The following is a 24,448-nucleotide window of genomic DNA, read 5'->3' as shown; positions in this document are numbered from 1 at the left end:
TATGCTTAATCCCTTTCCTTATCATAAGATTATGAAAATACAGATCCCTCCCTTCTCTCAGATATTAAATTGCTCACAGAATATAACTCTTGGCTTGAAGAGGAAAGGAGGGCAAAAAAGAAAAAGGAAAAAATCGCCCTCCAGTGTATCCAGTAGTTTGCATGCAAGACAAATACTCATTTTTATTTATTTTTGTAATATATTTATTGCTAAAGAACACTCAAGTGCCGGGTTATGAAATGTTTTACCCATGTTATTTTTGAGCGGTGTTAAATCCGAGATGGGTTGTGCTTGACCGATGATGGGTTATTCATATCTGGCATTGACTCAGCAGACACTGTAGGTTGTTGCGCTTCGAATGTCAGAGAGGTATTCATTGTGTATATTATGCTGGTTGGGCAGTTGTGTCGAACTGGAATTGATCACATTGACCTGATCCACTCCCATGTACCGGTAGCTAGGTAAGGAAAAGAAAATGTCTTTTTATGATGCAGACACCTAGTGAGATTATGCTCGAGGATGTTAAGTACCCGCTGTGGTGTAGCTCCTCTGCTACACCTCTTACTCTTACTGCATGCTGTGGAGGATCTTCACCAGGAAAAGAAAAAAAATGCACGTCAAATCCTTTGCTATCTATTTGTTAAATCCGACACTAATTATGCATTAAAACGCTGCTTGACAAACCAGACAACGGCATTAACTGCTTTTGGGAGCAAGGGGCAGCTACATGAAAATACTGCATCATTAGCACATGATCCAAGATTTCAAATGTCACTCAGTCACAACGGAGATCATGAAACAAGGGAACCGGCCGGCCTTGATGCAAAAACTCTTCAGTTCCCTTGCGTCCATAGGAATGCACCGCCTCTTATTCATAAAGTGAAATACAGTATTGTAGCTCAGCAGTGACGGATTATATCATGCAACACCTGATAGAATTTTGGATTCTTGATCATCTTTTCTATCCTTGGACCCGCCCAGATTTCATTGCGTCCTCTGTTCCATCTTGACCTAAACTCCTCGTTTCTGGATGGGACCGATTTTCAAAATCACAGTTCCTTTGGCCAAGTACTTACACTGTTAGACCTTCAGGCCTGATTCGTTGTTAGGCAACTAACATTTTAATCAGGTTGCGGTTTTATTGATTTAAAAAAATTAAAAATTGTTGTTGGCCACTCCTGAAATAGTGCCTGCACAAAGGATCAACAGCTCATTAGGTTGTAAATGCTATGACCTGTTTTGTATGTACCTGTCGATTTTAAAAAAAAATTAGTTCTGGACGTAGACTGCGCATCTTGGGCTGTGTGGAGCTTGCAAAATGTTGGTGCGTGAGACTGTCATTAAATTCTTTCACGTCATACCGACGACGGAGTTGCGTGAACATAAAATTCGCGCAAGGAAGACACCTTGCCGTAAATTTGTTTTCAAGAAAGGGCTTCTAGACGTAGAGTATTGTTTCCTCTTGACTATGCAGTGTGTGAAACAATCATTTGACGAAATATACTTTCACAGAGGCACCTTTAAAACAGCAGGCCTGCATGAATACCAATCAACCCGGAATGATTTTAGAGTGCTGGAATGAGAACTCCACGGGGAGATGAAATTTCAGCCCACGAGCAGTAATAACCGCAGAATCCCGAGGATGAAAGATTATTAGGCGTCAAGATGACTCCACCCTGAGACTTGTACACGCACAGTGTGATATACATTCAAGCTATTTTGCCATGGAGCATGTGAAACAAAAATGTTTGTGTTTGGATTTTTCAGTGATGTGACAGACAGGGATAAAAATCGCTGAAATGCATTCATCTGCCAGAGCTCTTTTTATGCAAGATGTACAGCCTCTTTCGAGGGATGCAGACAGTAATGAGCAGCCATTTAGCAAAGTTATAAAATGAGCAGGGAAAAAAATGATTCCTAGGGGGAACTTCAGCGTTGGAGAATGAGCCGTCGTAGCCGTGGTATAATGTCTTTCAGGTGGTTTCATATTCATGTGAATTAGCCATTAACCAAAAAAGGGACATTCCACCGAATCAGTGCCATTTGCATCCCCGAGAAAGAAAATGTTTTACTCCACAAAATGTACTGCACATTCATTTGATTGCATATTTGATAAATACAATTTGTACAATTAATATAAACTATCTTGAGCACTGGAAAAATAGCATTTGTTACCCGTCCCGACTTTCTAAATTTAGATATGACATGGAAAATTTTGCTTGAAATTGATTTACTGGCGGACCTTCCATCAGTCCTGACGCAATGCCCGCCTCTTGTCATCAGTTTGGCCATTGGATTTTGTGTGACTTCACAGAGGGATTATATTTCTTCTCAAATATTTCTCCAGTTTAAAGTTTCAGACACCCGAGGGTTTCATTTTTCACTTAGACAGTGGAGACAAATTTCGAGAAAAGTAAGACACAGCCTAAAAGTATATGTATGTCAAAGGAGCGGCACGCTTGACCCTCGTCCGTGAATCTCTGCGCAAGTGGTAATGTGATGAAGAAAGCTGATTTGTGCGACTAACGATGGAGCGTCTTGGACAATAGTGACATCGTCTCCGGCATTTGTTTCAAACGCCGAGCTTGGTACGCAATTACATTTGGCCCGCGGAAATATTTGACAAATAGCGTGGAATCGGTCCGCTCAGCAAGCTTGAGCAAATGAAGGCAGTCTCTGCAAATTTCAGCATCATCGACTTTTAAACTGTTGCAAAAATACACTTGTTATGCGTACTGCGGGTGCTGGCCACCGCTCTCATTCATTTCACCAACATTCCCTGATGACTCTATTCCAGAGTATGTTTGTGATACTGTTGTTTGCATGACTATAAAAGCACATTTTTGTCACAGACTTTTACTTCTTAACTCCGGCCCCCTTGACTGAAGTTTGAAAACTATGCAGGGAAATGGCAACTCCTTACACTGTGATTGTTCGGGAATATTTTCTGAATCTACGGCGCTTGTTGATCTGTTTTTACCTCGGCCGGCGACTTCAATCAGAACGTTAGTCCGTAACCCTTTGATTGTGCCTCCAAAAGTTGATGGTCTCCAACTTGTAAGCTGCCTATCAGATAATAAGCAGGACTGCCATGCCAGCCAGAGTGCAACAATGAAGGCGTACCGAGTGTTGTCACCAGCATGTCTTTGCCTGCCCCGTCTTAGCGCTCTCTCCAGGGAAATCTCCCAAGAGCAGCTGTCCTTATCAATGTGCCAGCTCTCCGCTCGCTGCCTACTCGGGTCGCGTTCTCCATGACAGTAGCACAGAGGTAGCGGTAATCTGCCAAGACTTCAGCAAAATTAGATGGCCAAGCAGGCCAGTGGGTGAAAGGCAACGGGGAAAGATTTGCTGCTCGCCGCGATACGGCGGATGAGGCCACGCGCGTTCGTATGCTTTGCGTCAGCCAGAGACGCGCACTGCTCTGGATACAAAACCCGCAAACCTCAAACTTGTCTTTAAAGATTCATGTGGTGGGTGATATTAGGTCGTGTCAGTTGCCACGTGCTGTTGTCACAATTTGGTAAAATTCAGCGCGCTTGGCTCACACGCTTACACAGGCATTAATTACACATAGGCAGATAACAAAATAATTGCGCGGCTGTTTCAATTCCACACGTGTGCATACACACAATCTCAACGTTTTTAATCTGTCCCTACTAACCGGAGTTATTAAAACATCCAAAGTTGTGGACGTTAAATCTTTTGGACGCGGCGAGGAGCGGCTTGACCAATTAGCACGCCATAAGTTAAACCCCCACAACCCCCCCCCCCCCCCCCCCCGTGCCACCCAAACACATGGTTAGCCTCGCGACTGACACCGGCGGCACACACAGAGCCGTGAAATTAATCAGGAGAGCGGTTCTGCTGAATGACTCCATGTTGTGGCATGTTATGGTTTGTCATCACTCAGGTGCTTGTGACATTTTCAACCTTTTTTTTTTTTTTCCCCTGAATCCTTTTGTTACGCTCCCGGGCTGCTGTGAAATCTCCAACAGTGCCGTAGACGGCATGAGTGGGCCACAGTCCAAAACATTTATTACATCTAAATCCCTTTTCTCTTCATCTGAGCTATCTCCTGAGGGCTAGCGTAAGGAGAGGCAAGACGGGAATTGAGTTCTGACAGATAGTGAGTGACGTAGTGCATTTTGCGATACTCACACGACTCCTCAAAATCAATGAACAAAAAAAATATATATATACATTCATTTTGTTCACTGAATCGATCCCCCCCCCCCCCCTCAGATTTGATTTTACCGCTTTGTGTGAGACACAAATGGTCAATTTTGAATCTGCACTGGGCCAATTGTCTTGTCAAAGGCTGAACTAAAGATTGCATTGATTATATGACACATGGATGTTGCTTTTACAACCCGCTGTGCCCATGTTCATCTCCGTCAATCGGGGTAAGTCAAGTAGACTGTGCCTATAGAGCGCTCGCACTGTTCAAACATTCTCGACTTCAGGAGTGAAGCGTGCTTCAGCGCAGTGTGGACTGCACCTTTGGGTGACCAAATATGTTTTATGGATTGCACCTTTGTGGCATACGCACTGAGCGAGTGCACACTCTCCCAGTGCGCCAAGGGCTCCAGTTACATATAAATACAGTATTAAGAGTGGCGATCCATTATTCAAGTGCGATCTGTCGTGGCCATAACTTGAGCCCACCTATTTGCGACATACAACACCTTGACATTTCAAAAATTTTGAAGACGGTGTAGAATATCATCAAGCCGGAGACTATAATAGTCTTTTTGTGAACTCCACTGGGAAGAGTATTAACAACGGCGTGCACGCTCTCAACAATTTGTCTGGTATTTTTATTCCACGGAGGCTATAGGACCTTTCACGTCCGGAGCCTCTCTGTCTGGACAGGCAGGCTGAAGGCCAAAGTACTCCTCCCTGATATGATGTACAAACACGTGCGTGCGCACACACACGTATATCCATCCATATAATAGATACTGTCTATTTTCAGAATCTTGTGCATGCAAAGTGTATTCTTCATCACAATTACTACATACAGCTAGCGGAGAACCCGAAATCAGCTCACGGTGCCACTCAAAAACTAGAGGGTTTTTTTTTAACGTTTCATCAGCGGTAAGAACATTATGGTAATATAAAGCCTGTTCATGGCTACACTGGGAGGAATGGCTTGGAGAGAACTCCTTAATCACTTGAGCTTGCTCTCATTCTTAATAGGCTCGGCTTGAAAGGCAATGATCTGAAGACGTGTTTCTTTAATGCGCCGCACGTAGCAGTTTAACATCAATGAAGCTGCGCTTTAGTAATTGTTCGCCATCTGTTTTTCCAAAGCGGCCGACCTGACTCGAGCTCTGTTCCCTTTGGCACCAAGTGAGATATGCGATATAATAGATAGGCCTGGCGGCTGACGAGGGAAAGGGAAGGCGCAAGTGTTGTTTAACGCAACTGCCCCTTTGTTGTCGTCTCGACACTACGCTGCGTTTAATTGGGAACACACCGGGGTAAAGTCCGCTGTTGTGCATTTAAGAAAGAGAATACTAAAGTTACCAAAGGGCAGAACTTACGAGCACCAAAATGGTGATTTTTTCTTTTAAATCTTGAACGAAATGTTTTGTTCAGTCCCTACGACGCTGGAGTTGATATGTAATGAGAAGGGCGGAAATAGAAAGCCCAAATCCTATTCCAGGGGCTATTCCAATGCCGCTTTTCCTGGATGGTATCCTGCACGGTGGGAGGTGAAATAAAGCTGCGCGGCTTGTTCTACAGCTCGCCTCAGATGACTTAATCAGGCCATAAAGAAAGCCTCACTTACAGATGCCGTGTTGCCCCCTGCGCTCTGCATTTCATCAGCCCTAGGTAAGGGTTATATACGCCTGCCCTCTGAAGCTAATGTGCCTTATCTCTGCCTCACAAGTGACAAATTTATCGCCACCATCGACTATTTACTATCCGTCCGAAGCACGATGATCTGGACTGCGTCATTTAAACTGCAGAGGCACAGCCATGTGAGTTGGCACGAAAAAAAGAGGAGTTTAAAGTGTCTGGCTTTACATCTCCGGATGAAATATAGGACAATAATTTTGAGGAAAAATAAATGAATTAGTGTCGGTACTTTGAATAGTGTGTGTGTGTGTGTGTGTGTGTGTGTGTGTGTGTGTGTGTGTGTGTGTGTGTGTGTGTGTGTGTGTGTGTGTGTGTGCGCGCGCGTGTGTGTGCACAGTCACATTCATCCATATGTCACTTTTTTCTTTTTCTTTTTGGTGGCCCTTGCAGATCCCATCTGCATCTCATCAATAATCACATTACATTTGACTCCTAGCACTCTGACAAATTTCCACTGACACTTTTAAATGACGATTTCCGCAATTACGTCCAGCTAATCAGCCGATATCATTTAATGACCCTAATTAGGATGCAATCTAAACTACTACTTTAGAATAGGAATAAAATATTCATTTGCTAATCTGTCTGTGACAGATGCATCTCTAATCGATACAATCTCATTTGTGCTCGATAAATAATAAATCACACGAGTCAACCACAGATTGCATTTCATTCTCAAAGTTGTTTGAGAATGAAATGCGTCCAATGAGAACACATTATTGAGCATTTATTAGCAATGATCAAAATAAGGATGCAAGCAATTGGTTGTGAAACTTTACAACCGCGATTCTATTTCTGAAACAAGATATGGGGCTACAATATTGTTTACTTGTGCTTTTTTTTTTCAACTTAATTCAAATATTGATTACTCAGCATTCCGTCTTCACCACGTTGGATAATCCATTCAACTAGAAAGAGCCTTGGCTCAACAGCCAAAATAATTATATTGACCTTAATGTCTCAAAAGAAAACCCACCCCAAAAAAAAAAAAAACATGGACATGAGCCACAAGGTCTCGCTGTTATATGAAAATGTCATAAAAATGCAGTGAAATCGAACAGCCGCTCACGTTCATTCGTGTATATATATTTGTCACTCACTAGGCCACGCCCCTTAAAGCAACGTCTCAAAACACTAATCAACACATCCAGTGCTTCTTTACCCTCATGATTTTAGTGACACTCAAGCAGGATCCGATCCGGGAGTTTGGGAAACGATGACGGCTTGTTGTACTGTGACTTTCCCAGAATGTGCCTTTCACACACTCGCACATTAACTCCCACTTCTGGAGCCCGTGACAAACACCTTTTGCCTTTGCACTGTGATATGTCAAAGGAGACGATCTGACTTGAGATGTTGTTTTATTACATTATTGTTTGTTATGTTAGTACGTATGTCACAATTCAGATCAGTCGCTTTAGTTGTCATGATAAGGTGAAAAATTTCGATGAACAGAAAACTTAAGGGCCTTTTCCAACCCTCATTGATTATCGGCGAAGCGCCCCAATTCCGTGAACAGTCACGGCGGTCCAAGTTGTTTCTCTGTTCATTCACTGCAAAGAACTCCCGGATAAAGACATTCGGTGGGTCTCGTGTTTCCACAGAGTGGAGGTGAAAGGCAATCTCTTTGTCGGCGTGCCTCACTTCATTGAGACAGGAGCTTGATCAATCCTTTGGCTCTGTATGGACTGGGACCGGTGTTTCTTGGCGTCGCTGCACTCGTTTGTGTCGACTACCCTTCAGCTGCCCCTCGGTCTCCGAACCCCAAATCCGTCGGATCACGCTGCAGAGATCTCAAAAGTAGAAGTACGGTAGATTTTTAAAAATTGATTGAGTGTGTCCTCTTATTTGACACTGACTACTTTCTGTCTCGATAAGCGGCTGACGGATCCCCAGCCAAAGTCCGCCAATTAGTGAGTCAACAAGTACGGCGAACACATCATGCGACGAAATATTAGCTCAGCGTGGCGCAATCTGTCCACAACCACGTTCCCACCTCTTCTTTCGAGTCCTGTTTTGCATATTAATTGACGGCGTAATCTCGCTGACGTGGACCCCAGTGAATCGGGGGGATAACCTGAAGAGTTCATCCGAGCCGGCGTTTATCCGGGCCACGGCAAGGGGGTGGGTGCCGGGGTGCAGAACGGGCGAGCTGGAGCTCAACTCGGGTGTGTGCATACATGATTTATGTGGCTTACCCTCCGAGGGGGAGATAACGACGACCTTCTGAGGAGTCAGAGCCAAAGCTCTCTCCCTAGGAATGAAAAGTGTGCTTGATTACTGCAGGAAAGATGATACAATGCAAGAAAGGTTATATGACTGCCTATGATGTGGATGATACATCACTTTAAAAGGTTTACAGTCGTAACATTATCTCTGAACTTCATAGGGATTCTGTAATTTGCTGCAGCAAAAAAAAAAAAAATGTCCCCTTTATCGCGGCTTCGTTTTACAGCGTGACTTCATGAAAGGCTGATGTTGGTGTTTTCCTCGTTTCGATTTCTTCAGACGACAAGCAGTGCCATTAGGGATGTTAGTTTTGGCGGTTTTACCCTTGCACCGACGTTGAAGTTGCTTGGCTGCGGCTGCGAAGGCTATGAACAAAAAGGCCACATTTTGCATAACTGAAAGCAGGCGCCCGGTGAAAATGCTTTGGACTGCGGTGATGTACTTATTTCACTGGCTCACGTCTCCCTTTGATTGCAACCTCTGGAGGTTCTTAAAGTGAGAATCTAATTTGATGCCAAATTGTGTTTCTGAGACCTTTTCACTCTTCAAAATTGACTCTCATCCTTAATTTATAAGGCGGCCTCCCACCGTCAGCACCTGCTCACATCCTCTCGCCGCATCAACATATGGCGGCGCACATAATCAGTCTTGCCGTTTTCCTGCCGCGTGGCACCGCCGATACGTAAACACATGCGTGCTACACATTCACGGTCACGTGAAGGACCGCTTACTCCAGTCGACTAGTTTGGCTGTGCATGAGATGTCATCTCACCCGCGAGTGCCCGCTTTTCATTCGTTTTAAGAATTGCCTGAAATACTTTTTTTCACCTCTTGATGTTTGGTTTTTCCTTACTGACTGCCTCACCTTTCACATGTTTGTAAGTGTGTGTTTTTTTTTTTTAAATACACAGCTCCGTGTCGCTCAAACATAAAGAAACCAACCAATTAGTCTGATGCAGCCATCGGGGACTCCACAGTTCGGAACAAACTTCTGAAAATGCAAAACGTGTCACTCAGCAGTGTACACATCCTCAGGGAAAGCCATCTATATTCAGAGGAATTTCTAAACAATGACAGACTAAAGTCAGGGAATCAAATGTATTGTTTGCACATTTAAATGAGGCCGACTTTCCGCATCCATCTCATTTGCAAGCAAGGAAATGTTCCGAGTATTTGGTGTCCGTTGCACATTTCACAACGGTGCGGTTAAAAGAATGATTTTTCTGGCGACACACAACGGCGGATTAGTTGACAGTGTTTACGTGCAAGAGCATCACCTTCACCTTTGTGGTTAGTCATTCACGTGATGACCCGAGTGTTTGGTAGTTTTCGCATCTTTTTATCAACAGCCGTTTGTCGCTCTCGTGATGAACAATTCATGAAGGTTTTGTGGGGCCGAGAGTTTGACCTTGGAAAATCGAGAAAAACTCTGGAAAACATGTGCGACCTCAGCCTCTGCTTCTTCAAAACAAATCTGACACTGCTTCAACACAAAGTAACTTGTCGACTAAGAAGACGAAAGAATAGCGTCAACCTTCGTATCTTAACGAATCCCGTAGTCACCATCCTCTCATTGCTGTGTATTGATCCTTGATAGAATCGCTCGTGTCATTTGCATGCATCCCTCATTTGTTAAATGCCCGAGGAACGTCAAGATTTGATGAGACCATAAGATTTTATCGCTCGGAAAATCCGTTCTACAAGCCATATCAAAGCACCTGCCCGTTTTGCAGCCGAAGGTGAAAGGGCCGGCACCTGGCTACCAGCAAATCATAACGGTCGGCGCTCTCTGGCTGACACTCGCAGCCTGGCGGTGCTTTAATAAGCTGCCGGCTGACAGACAGAGGCAGAGGAAGTGAGGCGCTCTTTTTGGGAACGACACCTTGCTCTCCCTGACGGGCGAGTGTCTGCTGAACTTATAATAAGAGGTTCAAAAACCTCTTGGCTCGGGTAATATCATAAGATTCCAAAAGAGAGTGCCGCGCTACAGGCTGATGATCGCTGAGAGTTGAAGTGGATCCGTGTTAGTTTAGCATTTGATGTGGAATACAATTGTTCGGGACAGATGATGTCCAATTTGAACTCTCAATGCTGATCCATTTGGAATGCTCATGTTGAGCATTAAATATTTCATGACTTGTTTTTCTGAAGTTGTGGCACCTTGCTGTGTCGCCTCCAGCGAGACCAATTCCACCCTGAGAGTGACTGAAACCGCCCGACATTCTGCATTCAAATCACATGGAGAAAGTCATTTTGATCCGAGCAATGACAATGTTGGGTTTTTTTTCTGAATTACAAATCCGCCCTCGTTTCATTACCTCATCATGCTTTCATCATCATCATCATAATAATAATATCTAACAGCAACATAATTTGTAGCATTTATGAATTGTTTTTTTTTCTGAAATGTCATACACTGAAAAAAGTTATTTTGACTTTGCACAATTTTATTTCGTCAAGGGGTCACAGATAATTCAAATAATTTGGATTCAGTATACATTTACAAAGTAGTGTAATAGTCTATTTGAAAAAAAAATGTGGATCCAGATTAGTTTTATTTCGTGCAACCACTTGCTTCATAAAACTGAGTACGCTTTAAATTACAACACAAGGTAATATCTGTATCGGGTCAGCATTGATAAATCAAACTTAAGATAATATCTCCAAAACATGATGTGCTAATAAAAAAAAAAAAACCATAGAACGACATTTTTGAAAACGCCGTCAAAAATACATTACGGGACACCCGTAGCCAACTCTGAGGAAAATTTGCTTTTGACCAGTATAATTCTTCATCTCGGTGTCTTGCTTCCGAAGCGCCAAACTAAAAAAAGAATTCAATATCCCCACAGAGAAGATCAACTGTTGTCGCGGTGGCCAGTAGTGCAAGATATAAACACCCCCGTTTAAAGATTCTTCTTATCAGTCATCTGTGCATTGACCGAGCCAGCCCTCCGCCATGTAAAAGAATATCACCGCCTGTCCCGAGATTAGAGCTGCATCGCATTGACTTTCCATTGCAGGGCAATAAAAAGTAATACAGCCAGCTTTCACTCACCGGTTTACACGGCGCTGAGAGAATAAGGAATTGGCAGTTAAAACGCAGGACAGATAAGCACGCCGTAATCATGGGGCTACTGTATGGGAGATGTGGAAAATGTGTGACTAACTGCGTGAAATACTGTTTTCGCTGCTGCGCATGATCCAGCTGGACTCTGACCCGACTATTTAGATTTAAATGATGCCAAGAAACAAACCAATCGGGGTGCAAAATGCTCTTCACCAAAAAAACATGACTTGATTTCGACGGCCTGATTTCCTCGCTGTTGTGCTGCCACGCTGCAATTTTGGGGTGTATCCACACGGAGCACATCGTACTGTGCAGACAGGGAATGTTTGACACCTCAAGTCTGAGTTGCTTGACTAGTTCTTGGCCCCCGATGCAGTAGCTTGAAACAACATGTCATATAATCAATGCAAATGTTTGTTTTTTATTTTAAAAAAAAATTCTGGTATATTTGTTGCGACTGTGACAGAGTTTGGCTCTTTGCGTCCTTGATGTTGTTTGTTGCTTTGGTCCGTTATTTGGTCACACAGGGCTGAGCTTGTTGATCTCTACACAATCTTGAGTTACTCAGTTAGACGTCAGAACGTTCAGCCTTCTCAGCCCTGCTGCATCCAGCCCTGCTCTCTTGTTTTTTTTTTACCTCTCCACTTTCATCCCCTGTCTGATTTTGGGTCCAAATTCAGCTCCTCACGTGACACTATTGACAAAATGTGATGTTTCCATTTGAATTTCTATTTTACTTTCCACCAAGTCAACTTCAGATGTGAATAAGGCATCCGACGAGATGTGAGAAATGTGATAAATGCGGAAGAGAAATGTGATAAATGCGGAAGCGGATGTTGACGAGGTAGCAAGCGGTCGTTGAAGTCAGGCAGCACTTTTGATTTGACTGCACTTGAGACTCATGCGAACGCCTTACGATACAGGGATCTGTAAATAGTCTTTTTTTTTTTATTGTTTTTATAGATCTTACTTGTTGCATGTGAAATATGTTTTCTCTTTCAAATGACCTCCAAAACCCATCAACATTGTGCATTTTACAGAGCTCCAATACTTTTTCTCCCAATCTACTGGGATTCTTTTTTTTTTTCTGCCAACAGTAGTAAACCCCGGTGACATACGGGATCTCTTTACAGCTCACTTCACATTTCATCTCAGAGCCACGAAGATAAACCAGAAGCCTTCACTTGCTCCGTTGGTTCTTCCTGCTGAAGCAATAGGACAGGAAATCATTGCCATCAAAACAATCCAGAGGAAGGTCAGCCAAATCAGGGGAATTCAATTAGTCACCTTGAAGAAAAGCAGAGACCGACGGAACCCGTGTGGGGACCAACCCGGAGGCAGAGACTCTCGCTAAATGCCACGTGACACAATTGCGTTTCCTTGCTAATAAAGATCCGTAATTTGGTCAAGTCTCCCCACAATTATAAATCGAGTCAAACATTATTATTTTGAACATTTCCTACAATTGCACACACACATTTTTCTAAAATTGTATCTTCAGAACGCTGAACAGAGAGAGTGGAAGAGAGAAGGAGGGGGGGGGGGAGCAAGGAGATGGCAAATAATCATTTCGGAGCCAAAAACCGAAACGCTTTGAGCATCGGGATTGTTTCCACTTTAATTTACACACAACTGTGCAATCTCATCTTCCAGAAATGTGTTCCCATTGTTGGAGACGCAGAAGAGCTGCTGGCTCTTTTTGGCTTAGGGATTCATTTGACAAACAAATCATTTGGATGTTCGTATGTCAGACACAAAGGCTGTGTTAATGCCTTCACGGAGTCGTCAGGCACAAGCGAAATAATTTTTTAATTTGACCGCTACAGTTCATGCCTCACATGCATGCCTCTTTTCCAAGCTTGATTTCATAGGTTCACTGCGCATGTGCTTCAACGCACTGTTGTCCTTCATTGAAATCTGGACTTTCTACAAGAACACAGTCCAAGTTCATTTGAAACAAATGGATTAAAAAAAATGTTCAACTTTCTTCTTAAAATAAATGACAAAGACCTTGTGGATTATTTCCACCTCATTAGATGCAGAGGGGCATTATTTCACCCCATACGGTGATTACCACCACCTTGACCGTATCCGAGGACTTGACTGCAGAATGCTGTCATTTTCCGCAACATTGTATGTCTTTGCACTTTCTTCCAGACGATATAGCGAGCTCCTAACTGACTCTCTGGGGATCGGGAATGACCCAGGCTCACTAAATATCCAGTGCAGCAGCCCAAAGTAGCCATTTAAGACTGCGATGCAATGTCCCCCCCCGGCCCTTCCTGCCCAGCCAATTAGCGGTCCGAACAGAAGTGCTCAAGCTGAGCGCCGCTTTGGATAGATGATGTCACTGTTTGGGGATGAAGCCGAAGCCGTTAGGCTCGGCGCGGATCCCCAAGTGCAACTTTTTGAAATGCAAATTAAAGGCGAAAGCCTCCACAACACTTTCAGAAAGCAGCAGCCTCTCTTCACATGCCACGCTTGCATCTTTTATTCACTTACGCAGGTGGACAAGAATAACTGCTGTTCTCTGTTTATGCTCCAGAAAATATGTAGCATCATGTTGAAAAATGTGGCTTTAGACCAAGCAATGGGCTGTGTGAAGGAAAAAAAACCCCAATGTGTTTGCTGATGAACTGTAACAGTCAGTTCAGCTTGCTTCCGGACAGCGTTTGCCTGTGGGCGCATGTTGTTTCTCTCACAGGTTCACATGAGGTCATCAAGACCACCCGAGGCAAGACTCGCTTTCGGTCATCTTTCTCTAACAATAGAAAAAAAAAAAAAAAAACACTGAAAAATCGACTTTCTCATTCACATGCAGAGTAACATACAATGCCGTGACATCTATTCAATTTGTTGTAATTAGTTGTAAATACGTCTGAATTGTGGTGAGGAGATTGAATTGTGGTTCGTCCAGATTTTACTTGGCATAATCCACTTCTGTCGCGTGCCAGAAAGCAGGCGGGCCAGAACATTATGAGCCGGTAGTGTTGTCAACAAACGACCAACCATGGCTGTCATGGCTCACAGGATACGGCGGCATTCCATGAAGCTGTTAAGCAGCTCATTAGCCATTTTCCTCTTGATTCCCTCTCGATGCTCGCCATCATTCTAAAATGTAAATGGTTTAAAAAAAAAAAGCAGATGGAGTGATTAAAGTGACAACATTGTACATTAGGACAGTCCTTTTTTCATGTTGACAGCAGCTTTTCCAGAGGTATTGTTGGTGCTGAGAGTCTTCCCAGCAACCCGGTGATCTGAACAAAGCAAACAATGCCCCGTGATTCTCGCTCCCATTGAAGATTCTTCACACCAGATGATGTTGCAGAAACTCCTTTATCCGCCCACTCACGCTCTTTAATTTCATATTTTCATTTCAACCGGTTGAGGTTGCGCACCGATCGATGTGTGCAATTAGACACGCAAAACTCAGCAATTGTGCTAATGTGCTGAAATGGATTTTCTCATTTGTTTGCAGGCAATCAATACGGTACAACCAAATCTGGAGCACCGGTCCTTATGGTCAGCATCTGTTTGACAGAGCGCATCGAGAAGTCGACAGTGCATTGGTGCACCTGCTTATATTTTGCAGTCGTGGACCACTGTGACTTTGTTCCCTAAAAAATATGCACCCCCCCAAAAAATGGAGTGCTTTTCTTGCAAAAAAAAAAAAAAGGAAAGTCATGGAGCTGGCTTTTTATTTTATTTACTATTATTGGCTATTGCATGATGCGCTAATAGGCGACGTGGCAAGCTAACAAGCACAGCTTCAAATCATATTAAAAATGAAAAATAATTTCGGCTTTGCACATCGAAACGTTACATGGTTACTTGGGATTGAACTTTAACATAGTCAAAGATGTTTACAAATGTAAATTCCATTGTATGGACAGCCCGCGGACTGTATGAATATAAAAACCAGCTAAAACGAGAAAGCTGAGCAAAAGCAAGGCGTCAGTGCTGCTCAGATATCCACTATCTGAGGTCCCTTAATATCCATACAAGTGCATCTCTGCCAACGCGTGTGGGCCTGTCTGCGCTGATAAACGTCCTGTTGACACGAACTACCAGCACAGGTTCTCTCTTTGGCTGTCTTACCTTCGGGGTGAGATGCACAGCACCTTAACAGAAAGTGAATACTGCCTTCTGTCCCTTTGAAGAAGCATTGATTTTTTTTTTTTAACTTTGCAGAAGCCAAGGTCAGTGGGAAGAGCGTCTTATTGCCTGCAAAATACCAGGCCTGTCTGTCAGTCTATTTGGTGACAGCAAAAACTCAAATGAAGATACAGTACTTGACACATCGCGTCCTTGTAATTATGACAAACAAACTATCCAAACAAAGCTAAAACTTCATACTTTTACGAATCTGGTCTGACATTCTCTGACTGGATCTCTTTGGGCTTGTGCTGTAAGCTAATGAATGTCGTCGCTTGAAATTGCTAATTAATTATCTACCCTTAATGTGTTGAAATGTGCCTCTTAACCACTGGCATCACGGTCCCTTGACTGCTTGTGAACTCATACGGTACTTTTTAACCTTGAAATGGACCGTGAAAAGCTGACACGCTCGCTACCTGCAAAACATGAAGAAGTAATTGGGTTCCTCGTGGCAGGTGACAGCACCTTCCGAATTAATTCTTTCTCAATAAATGGCTTTGGCCCTCTTCCAAATACATGAACAAAAGTATTACCGGAGAGAAAACGAGAAGAAAACATTGCATTTCAAAAAGTCGATTATTTTCTAAAAGTTTCTTGACTTTAAATTTGGGCCCAATTGTAGTTCTAATCATATAGCATTGTGCTACGTTTTTCAGTTCTGGAAATGGCCTCTGTCCCTGCTCTGGATCACTTTTCGAAAACCGCGTCCATCGTTTTAAGTGCAAAGAGAGGCCGATTCAGGTCCTATTCATCGACACAGTATTGGTGTTCCCCAAATACATGACAAAGACCTGATTTCTTAGTTGGCTTCATCTGTGTGGAAACATAGGCGCCTAGTGGAGATTTTGTGCGATTTCAGGTTCACCAGCTGAATTTAAATGCGCCCGGCTTTAATGGCGGAATGTTAGCCCGTTCAGACCCAAGTTAGCATCATGGAGTACCATCATTACGATTTAATGTGCGTTCGTACCCAAAGATCTTCGCTCCATATTTGCTTCTTCAGAGGCGGTTGCAGTCATTTTCTCTGTGTTTCAAATGAAGAAGAAAATACATTGATGGGTGGATCATTTCTTGCCCACCAAAGGGACCTGTGGAGGTTTACAGAAAGCCATCCAGTTTGCTCTCATGTGTGGATGTACTCACTGGATAAACACCATCAAAAAACAGGATTTAAGTTTTGGGCAGTTATTCTCTCGTAAGCAGCCCAGGTCTCCTCCACGATGCCAAATGGGGCTTGTACTTGGTCATTAGACTTAATTGTGTTGTCATGTCACTGATATTTGGATGCATGAGGGAAGTGAGTCGACAGGGAGGTGGATGTAATTAATGAATTGATTTCCCGGGATGTGGATTGACGGGTCGAGGTCTCGCTGCGGGACTGGCCGCTGCAACGGTGTGTGTGGTGGATTGGTGACTGGACAAATAAGCTGGAGTGGAAACCCGCGGGGCAAGAGATTTTGCTTTGGCACTGGCACGTGCTCCGATTGTGTTCCGTGAGATGCCCAGGCGAGGGATAAAACAATGCAGACTTCGAAAAGACATCCACATAAATGCATTTGTAAAATACTGTCATCAGTGGGTGTGCACTAAAGGATGAAATGGATGCAAACATGTGCGATGGTAGACCGGTGAGTCTTTTCTTTGCGAGGCAGATCTCAAAGCAGGCCCAGATTGATCACCCGAAGCAATCATTTGGAAGTCATTGCACCTTAGCATCGCTGTTCAGCAGAGTGCATTTCTCTCACACGTGATCACAAATGTGCAATTTCTTCTGCACAGAATGTGTCCCCGCACTGCACATGAGCATACATTTCATCTTTTTGTGTGGATTCTGGGCATGCAATCCGTGCATGCTGGTGTGCACTTCCAGGAGAATGTTGTGACCGTGTTTATGTGTCGGTTGCAGCGGCCGACAGGTCCGGTGTTCCTAACAGCGCACAGGCAGCTCCCGTGGGGCCGTGCAAGCTGACCAAGAGGAAGAGCAGCTGCTGGTGGCCTTCGTGCAAAGTCAGCCAGAGTCTCTTCTTTATATCTCTACTTGCCCCCAACACACGCATACAGTTATGCAACACTTATCGCCTTATTTATTTATCTATTTATCTATTTCAATTTCCTCTTACGAACATACTTGAAAAAAACAGTGGTGGTGTGACGACCACTCCACAGATGTATCGTGGCATTTTAATAACATGCCGGAGCGCCGCCTTGTGAATGGTGCGGTTCCTGTCCCTCATCGTGATGAAGTTTGTCACACTCTCCCCTCAACTTTCAAATGGCTGGTTTGAGTGTAGATTTTCCTCTGTGTATGAATACAGATGATTTGTAATCCGCAGTGTAAAGATGAAGGTAAACAGAGCCAGCTGACACAGTGGGAGCTGGACGCTGGCTGTGTTGGGGTTTGGCAGCAGCTCTACCTGAAGCTTGAGAGGAGGCGTGGACAACATCGCCAACGGCCTCTTCTTTGTCTTTCGTGTCCGGCATTCATGCTTTAAACCTTCCTGCCAAATTCATACCGTCCCTATGTGTCTGGATTTCACAATGCAGTCATGTATCCCACTGTAGAGGTCCATCCTTACTTTGCTTATCATCCAAGTTTGCTTCTGACAATACCATCAATCCATCAATTGATTTACCTCCTTCCGTGTGTAGATAATGTTTGGATTTCAATAACAACAATAATGGTTCAAGTATGAATAGTATATGTATACTTAAAAAAAGTCTGTTCTTTTTACAGGCCACACAGTTCTTCCATTCCTCTGTGCTGTCCTCTTGCTTCAAATAGTCAAACTTGAAACTCTCACATTTTTCTTTGTTTTGTCCCCCCCCCCCCCAACCCCTCCCTCAAACTACTGCTTTTTCTTTCATGTCTTCGTCATTATAACTTGGGATACAGCTCCTGTTCGTTTGGCCATTATCGTTTGGCAAAGATCTCTGAAAATCCCAAAGGACCATCAGGATGAGAGTTCTGCCTGCTATAACTTTGGGGTATCTCAGAAGTCTTACTTGTAGCTTGTTAAAAGGTAAACGGGGTGGATGTCTCGGGAGAGCACATAAACGAGGCATAGGCATTTTAGTGATATCCAAAAAGTTGACTAACCTCTGATAGACACCCATTTCCTGCAGAACATATCTAATATGTCACGGAAGGTTGGTGGTTATTATACACTTGTTTCTTGATTCTTTTTTAATTTGTTTGTTTTTTATGGAAATACAACAGATTCTGATATTATTTTTACAATTGCACATATAAGAAAATGAATGAATGAACGTTACAGCTGCAATTAAATTCAAAAAATAAAACAGTTGAAAAATCAGATATGTGTGAAAATATTACTATCTTTTTGAATACCGTTTACTGTGAAATTAGTGTGAATAGTATGTTTTGAATTTCAGTTTTTGAAAACCTATTTTGTCGAAGCCCATATTTACCACCTTCTTTCGGTCCCTGATTGCACCACCCGATAGAAACGTCACTGTGTTACCCATGTGGGAAATGTAGGCTTTTGTAGTTCAGGTCAATGTGTCGTGGGATGTGTAAAACTACAAATCCCATTTTCAACAATCCGGAAGTGTCGCAAAGTGAGAAGCTTCTATCGGTTGGTAAACATGTCCCGTGTGGTTAAGAAACGAAAATTCGATAAAACCCGACAGGACAGCCTGTACTTCGATAGCTATTCCGATGTGACAATTCACGAGGAAATGATAGCGGACCATGTACGAACCAACACGTACAGACTGGCCATTTTGAAAAATAGCGACTCGATCCGAGGGAAGGTTGTGCTGGACGTCGGGGCAGGAACCGCCGTTTTGAGCATGTTCTGCGTCCAAGCCGGTGCAAAGAAAGTGTACGCCGTTGAAGCCTGTTCCATTGCCGAACAAGCTGTGAAAATAGTCCGGCAAAACAACATGGAGGACAAAATTGAAGTCATACGAGGGACTGTTGAGAGTGTGGAGCTCCCCGAGATGGTGGAGGTGATAGTGAGCGAGTGGATGGGTTATGCCCTCCTGCATGAGTCGATGCTGAACTCTGTGCTGTACGCGCGCGACAAGTGGTTGAAAAAGCCCGGCGGGGTTATTCTGCCCAACAAAGCCGAACTTTTCATCACGCCCATCTGCGAGCCAGTGGCGGAGGACCGCTTACACTTCTGGTACACGGTCAAAGACAAGTACGGCGTTGACATGTCATGTATGAGTGACTTTGCCAAGAAATGTATCAAGAACTCTGACATTTCTGTCAGCCCAGTGACCGCCGAGGACGTGCTGTCTCACCCGGCCCGGTTCGCCGAGCTGGACCTGTACACGACCACAGTGGAGCAGCTGCGGTCCGTCAGGGGCCACTTTAAGTGCGAGTCTTTCGGCTCGGCAGCGGTCAACGCATTTTGTGTCTACTTCACCGTCTCGTTCCCTTGTCCGGACAAACCACAACCTCTCCTTCTCTCGACGTCCCCATTCAAACCCGAGACCCACTGGAAACAAGCAGTTTTGTACCTGGATGAGCCCGCGGACGTGGCGCAAGACACGCTGCTGACCGGGGAAGTCAACATGTTCCCCTCGCTGGAAAGTGACAGACATGTATGCATTCACCTGGAGTACACGATTGGAAAACATAAAACATGTTCCAAGACTTTCTCTATCCCTGACTGGACCTCTGAAACACTATCCTAGTTTAGTTTGCTCTCCTTTGCGTGCACCAGGCTTTGAAATTAAGGCATCAAGGATGAACAGATATTTGAGCATACGGTATATTCAAGAGCCTTATTCCGCACTCTGAGGTCGATAGTATGCTCTTTGTCCTCACTTTGGAAAACTGCACACTTGACGTGTGCTACTTGCAAAACCGTTGATGTGATGCTGTAGTAGAACAGCAGTCTTTTATTGGTCAGGGCTTTTTGGAAAGTTGCTTGAGGAATTATGTAATATTATCGGTCTTCACCTGCCCGTTCATGCATGCTTTTTCTATTTTTTCCTGACTAGAATAACAATTTTGTTTATTTTAATCTGTGTAAAGCATTTGGAATAGCATTAAAAATGTATATTTTCAAATCCAATCAGGTTTGATTCCCTGCACTATCATGCTAAAATCTGCAATTGAGTGCCACTGCACTTGAATACAAAATACCTCCACAGTGCTTGTAGTTTCCAATGTTTTAGAAGTGCATCCCACTACCCCGATGTTCGTCTATTTTGTAAATTTTTGGTCACATTGTAGATTCTGTGTTGGTCCGTGACATTTCAGTAGAAACATTAGTAAAACATTTACAACTTTGAGAGCCAAATGAAAGATCTGAAATTGAATTAAATAGTTTGACTGCACTTTGGATTGTGTTGTTTCAGTCCTGACTTGTCCAAAGAGATTGTTCATGAGCACAAAATATTCTGCCGTGGGTGACAGTATTCATCTGCGGTTGCCTTTATTCAACCTCCGATTACTTGCCAAAAATGCCAATTAAATGGAATATATTATTATCATTCGATGTGGACTGCGGAGACGGGCACAACCGAGACCTTGGTCTTGCGCAATGCGCAGTCACGTGATGCAGATTAATTTACAATGCCTTCTCCTTTTGAGAGTGAAGGTGGTGATTTGTGCACGGGAAAAATTACGGGTACCATGAATGGTAAACGTGGCGTCATTTGTGTGTCAATTTATACCATTTCAACATTGAATTCGGTCCCTGAAATGATGTGACTGCCAGCCGTGTCCTGTAACCATTTATTATCCGGACGAATGACAGACCTGTAGGCACAGCATTGGATATATCCCCAACCTATATAGGGTCCAAAAGGACGGAATCCCATATAGCCCGTGTCTCAGGTTATTACCATTTTTATTGGTCTTGGTTTGCTTTGAATTGTAACAAGCTGGAAGAGAAAATGCTACTTGTACCTGCATTTGAGGCCCCAAAACCGTCTCGCGTTAATCGCTTATACACATATTTTAAAAGTTTTGTTTTTATTTTTTTGACAGGAAGCCCCAGGTGAAGGCAATGTATTTTTAGTGCGTGGTAGCTACGGTATGATGTGGGTTTGTCCTTGAATTGTCTGCCACTAGAAGGATGTGAACAGCATGCGGCACATCTGTGCCTACAAGTGGATTATTTTGAAGGACCCGATATTCCGAAAAATAGAATCTTGTGCAAAACAACTCCTTATACAGGTTTCTTCGTATATGACTGTTGGGAGGGAGGGGGGGGGGGCAGGGGGTCTTTGCTCTCGCTAAACTCATCTGTATTCATTTTTTTTTTAAATGACCAGGTAAACATTTGTGATGTGTTTGGTTCCTACTTCCGCTGTCATTTAAAACTGGACAAATTATTGAACGTGTTTTCGAGCATCTTGTTTTTCGATCGCCGCTGAAACCTGACTGGCAATGCAGTATCTAATCACAGCTACACATTAATCCTTGTATGCTAATGACAGCATGAAGAAGCCAATAGGATTCAATTCCCACAGTCAGTTACAGTAACCAATATTTCCGTCAGCACATCCTGAACACAGATTAGGAGCACGCTATTGACAAAAGCTAATTTGGTGGAGCAACCTCCGAAGAGGTGTGCTTCATTTCTCTTGGGGTGCTAGCAGAGGAGACTATTTGTCATCATTACCATTAGCTTCCCGAACTGACCCGTAGATCCTGTGTCCACTGCGTGGTGCTACGTTTTTTTTTTCTTTTTCTCGACAGCAATAAAACACTGTTAATTTTGGCCCTGGACTGCAAATCTCCGCCGCGAGACATGCCATTTTTTTCGAAGACATCCGGCCGAAAGCACCGAGGCATGTTGGCACGGACGGACGCGCACCGTGTAACGAGGACGGATCTGCCCCGCCCCTGTTAAGAAACTGAATCACTGGCGGGAGCACGTAAACCATAGCAGGGTGGCCCGGATTCACAATCCACCTTGAGGCACTCTGCTCTCGTGCAATCTACCAAACTGTGCGGGCCACTCCTCTCCTTGCCCACTAATCCTTTTTCAATCATGCACTTTTTGGATTATGCCCCCATGTAATTTGTTTCAGGTATTGTTTTATAACTTAATATGATATTTCAATTTCACCGAGTTGGCGCACGGGCTTAGAATAGCACGTCGGATCGGATCAACGCTGCAGGTCTGCTTGCAGCAGATTGCAGCCCAGGGTTAGCGCCAGGACGATAAGCGCAGACACTGACCTGATTCGCTCCTTCGGCCCATCCCATATTGAAATGGGAAGTGACTTTTCACTTTGGGACCGGTCCAAGAAGGATGCACATTACTGACCTTTATCACACAGCCAAGGGCAATGTTTATGAAGGGCATTATCTAGTCAATAGCTGAGTTTTCTGCAGTACTTCGCAAGGCCACCAGGTTTTAATATATACTCCTAGTTCATCCATAATACTATTTCATTGCTGTTTGACTGCATTTCAAGAGCACACCACATATGCTCCGTTTGTTCAAGGCTCAAGCCTTGAATCAAACGAATGCGCGGATTAACCACCCAACAATGTATCTTGAGCGAACCTTTCATACGGCGCCCTAGTATTTCGGTCTGCACTTAAACTGCCTCTTTGTTAGCTTGCTGTCGTTTGCACCTCTCTCTTGTCACAGAGTGAATTAGAAAACGAGTTCATGACGGGCAAGCTGCCCTCGGGCTAAGAGACAGACACAAAGAGAGAGAGAGACGGCTGCAAGGAGAGCTGTCTCCACCGTCCCCACCCTTGACGAGTCCAACAATGGTGAACCAGCAGCGATCATGCTTGTTTGCTTTCGAGCTGCCACACTTGGTTTGTTGTGTTGATCCAGGACAGGGATTAATTGCTGTCAAAATCCCCTAATATTCTCCCTGGGATATCCATAATTCTACACAATGACACTGCTTAAATATGTTGAAATGTGAACATCTGCTATCTGTTTACCACGGAGGCCTCTGGGCGGCACATTTTTTTGCTGATTTCCTCCGTGATTTGCTTCATTAAAACCTCTGTCAGCATTTGCTTCTTCGGGTAAATTCCATTCATAGTCTTCATATACCCGTCGTATATGTAAAAAAACCATGATGCTGTTTGTAAAGCCCCGTGTAACTTGACTTTAAACCAAACTTTCTCCGCACAAAACAACTATTAGGATGCACAAACCAAATTGATGCGTCTGCTAATCATTTTTTTAAAAAAAGTATTATGATGTTCAGATTGTTAGGGGTGCTGTAACGGGAAATAAACGTATAAATTAAGACACCACTGCACTTTCGATAGTCACATCTAAACAGACTTTATTCAAATATCATGCGAGGGAGTTGAATTCATTATCAATCCATTGATAGTTTTTTTTTTAATCCAGTTTTACATTTGAAACACTTTCAAGAATTCTAAGATGCGGTCTGACTTGCACTTATCAGTGATTGCCAAAAGAATAAAATAAAACTAAAAACAAAAGTGTCACATACTCCTTGCTTTATCCAAACTTGTGACATGCTGATGCCGAGACATCTTTGATGAATAAAACAAGTGCGGTTCAAGGTGGTGGCTCCCTGGCAGCTGCTGCCTGCCTGCAAAAGAAATCAACTCGAGCTGTCAAAGGCTCACAATGTCTGCATGCTTGCAGCCACTCGCCTCGCTCGCTCTGCGCCTCTGACGCTCCCCCTCCCCGACGCCCTCTCTTACGCCCCCCACCAGAGCGACTTAGAATGTTTGCATCCAGCAGAATCTACATTTCTGCAAACTTTTAAAACAATTGCACAGCTTGTGGGACCGTTCAAAGGCATTTTTGCTCGCATTGTTGTCTCCGCCCGTGTGGTCGCTTCTTCAGGTGAGCCTGGAAGCTTTTTTTTTTTTTTTTTGCATCCGACTGGAGGCACCTGCGGTTGACATGTCGTAAAGGGGATTTAGGCGGCTGCAACAGGCGGTATGGCCGCTTCTCCGCGGGCTTTTGAGACCGAGGTGAGAGGCTTTCATCGAGCCTTTCTTTCCTATGCAGTCGTGTCTTCTGCGGCTGTTGGGAAACTTCTGAAGCTTTGCTTTTAGATGCGCGCCGAGTAGGGGAGGCGATTCGTGGTCAGCTGACAGTTTTAAGACGCACGTTGAGCAAAAGGTATTTATTATCATTGTATTCCGTAAAATCATTTTACATTGTGGTTGTTTTTTTTGCGGGG

General features: G+C 43.8%; 2 protein-coding genes across 3 annotated transcripts in view; both read left to right on the top strand.

Moving 5' to 3' along the window:
• Positions 1-18,899: 18,899 nt before the first annotated feature.
• On the top strand, positions 18,900-20,635 carry prmt6 (protein arginine methyltransferase 6). Its single transcript, XM_086102650.1, has one exon. The coding sequence runs from the start codon at positions 18,929-18,931 to the stop codon at positions 19,985-19,987; it is 1,059 nt and encodes a 352-aa protein (XP_085958776.1). The 5' UTR covers positions 18,900-18,928; the 3' UTR covers positions 19,988-20,635.
• A 3,287-nt stretch (positions 20,636-23,922) lies between these two features.
• Positions 23,923-24,448, top strand: part of ntng1a (netrin g1a) — a 58,978-nt gene continuing 58,452 nt past the window's right edge. The window contains exon 1 of one of the 2 annotated variants that reach the window (XM_086102073.1): positions 23,923-24,236. The gene's annotated coding sequence lies outside the window, so the exon portion shown is untranslated. Of the gene's footprint in view, positions 24,388-24,448 lie in introns of both variants that reach the window. The other variant, XM_086102072.1, reaches the window with a different exon arrangement.

This window comes from Hippocampus guttulatus, chromosome 21, assembly GCF_054856545.1.
Source record: "Hippocampus guttulatus isolate MCC_2025c chromosome 21, RoL_Hgut_1.0, whole genome shotgun sequence".
Lineage (NCBI taxonomy): Eukaryota > Metazoa > Chordata > Actinopteri > Syngnathiformes > Syngnathidae > Hippocampus > Hippocampus guttulatus.
Note: the sequence above shows the minus strand (reverse complement) of the source record. Positions and strands in the feature narration are given on the sequence as shown.

What these genes read in the sequence shown, in the direction of transcription:
- prmt6 (XM_086102650.1), top strand. Translation starts at nt 18,929, where the DNA reads ATGTCCCGTGTGGTTAAGAAACGAAAATTCGATAAAACCCGACAGGAC.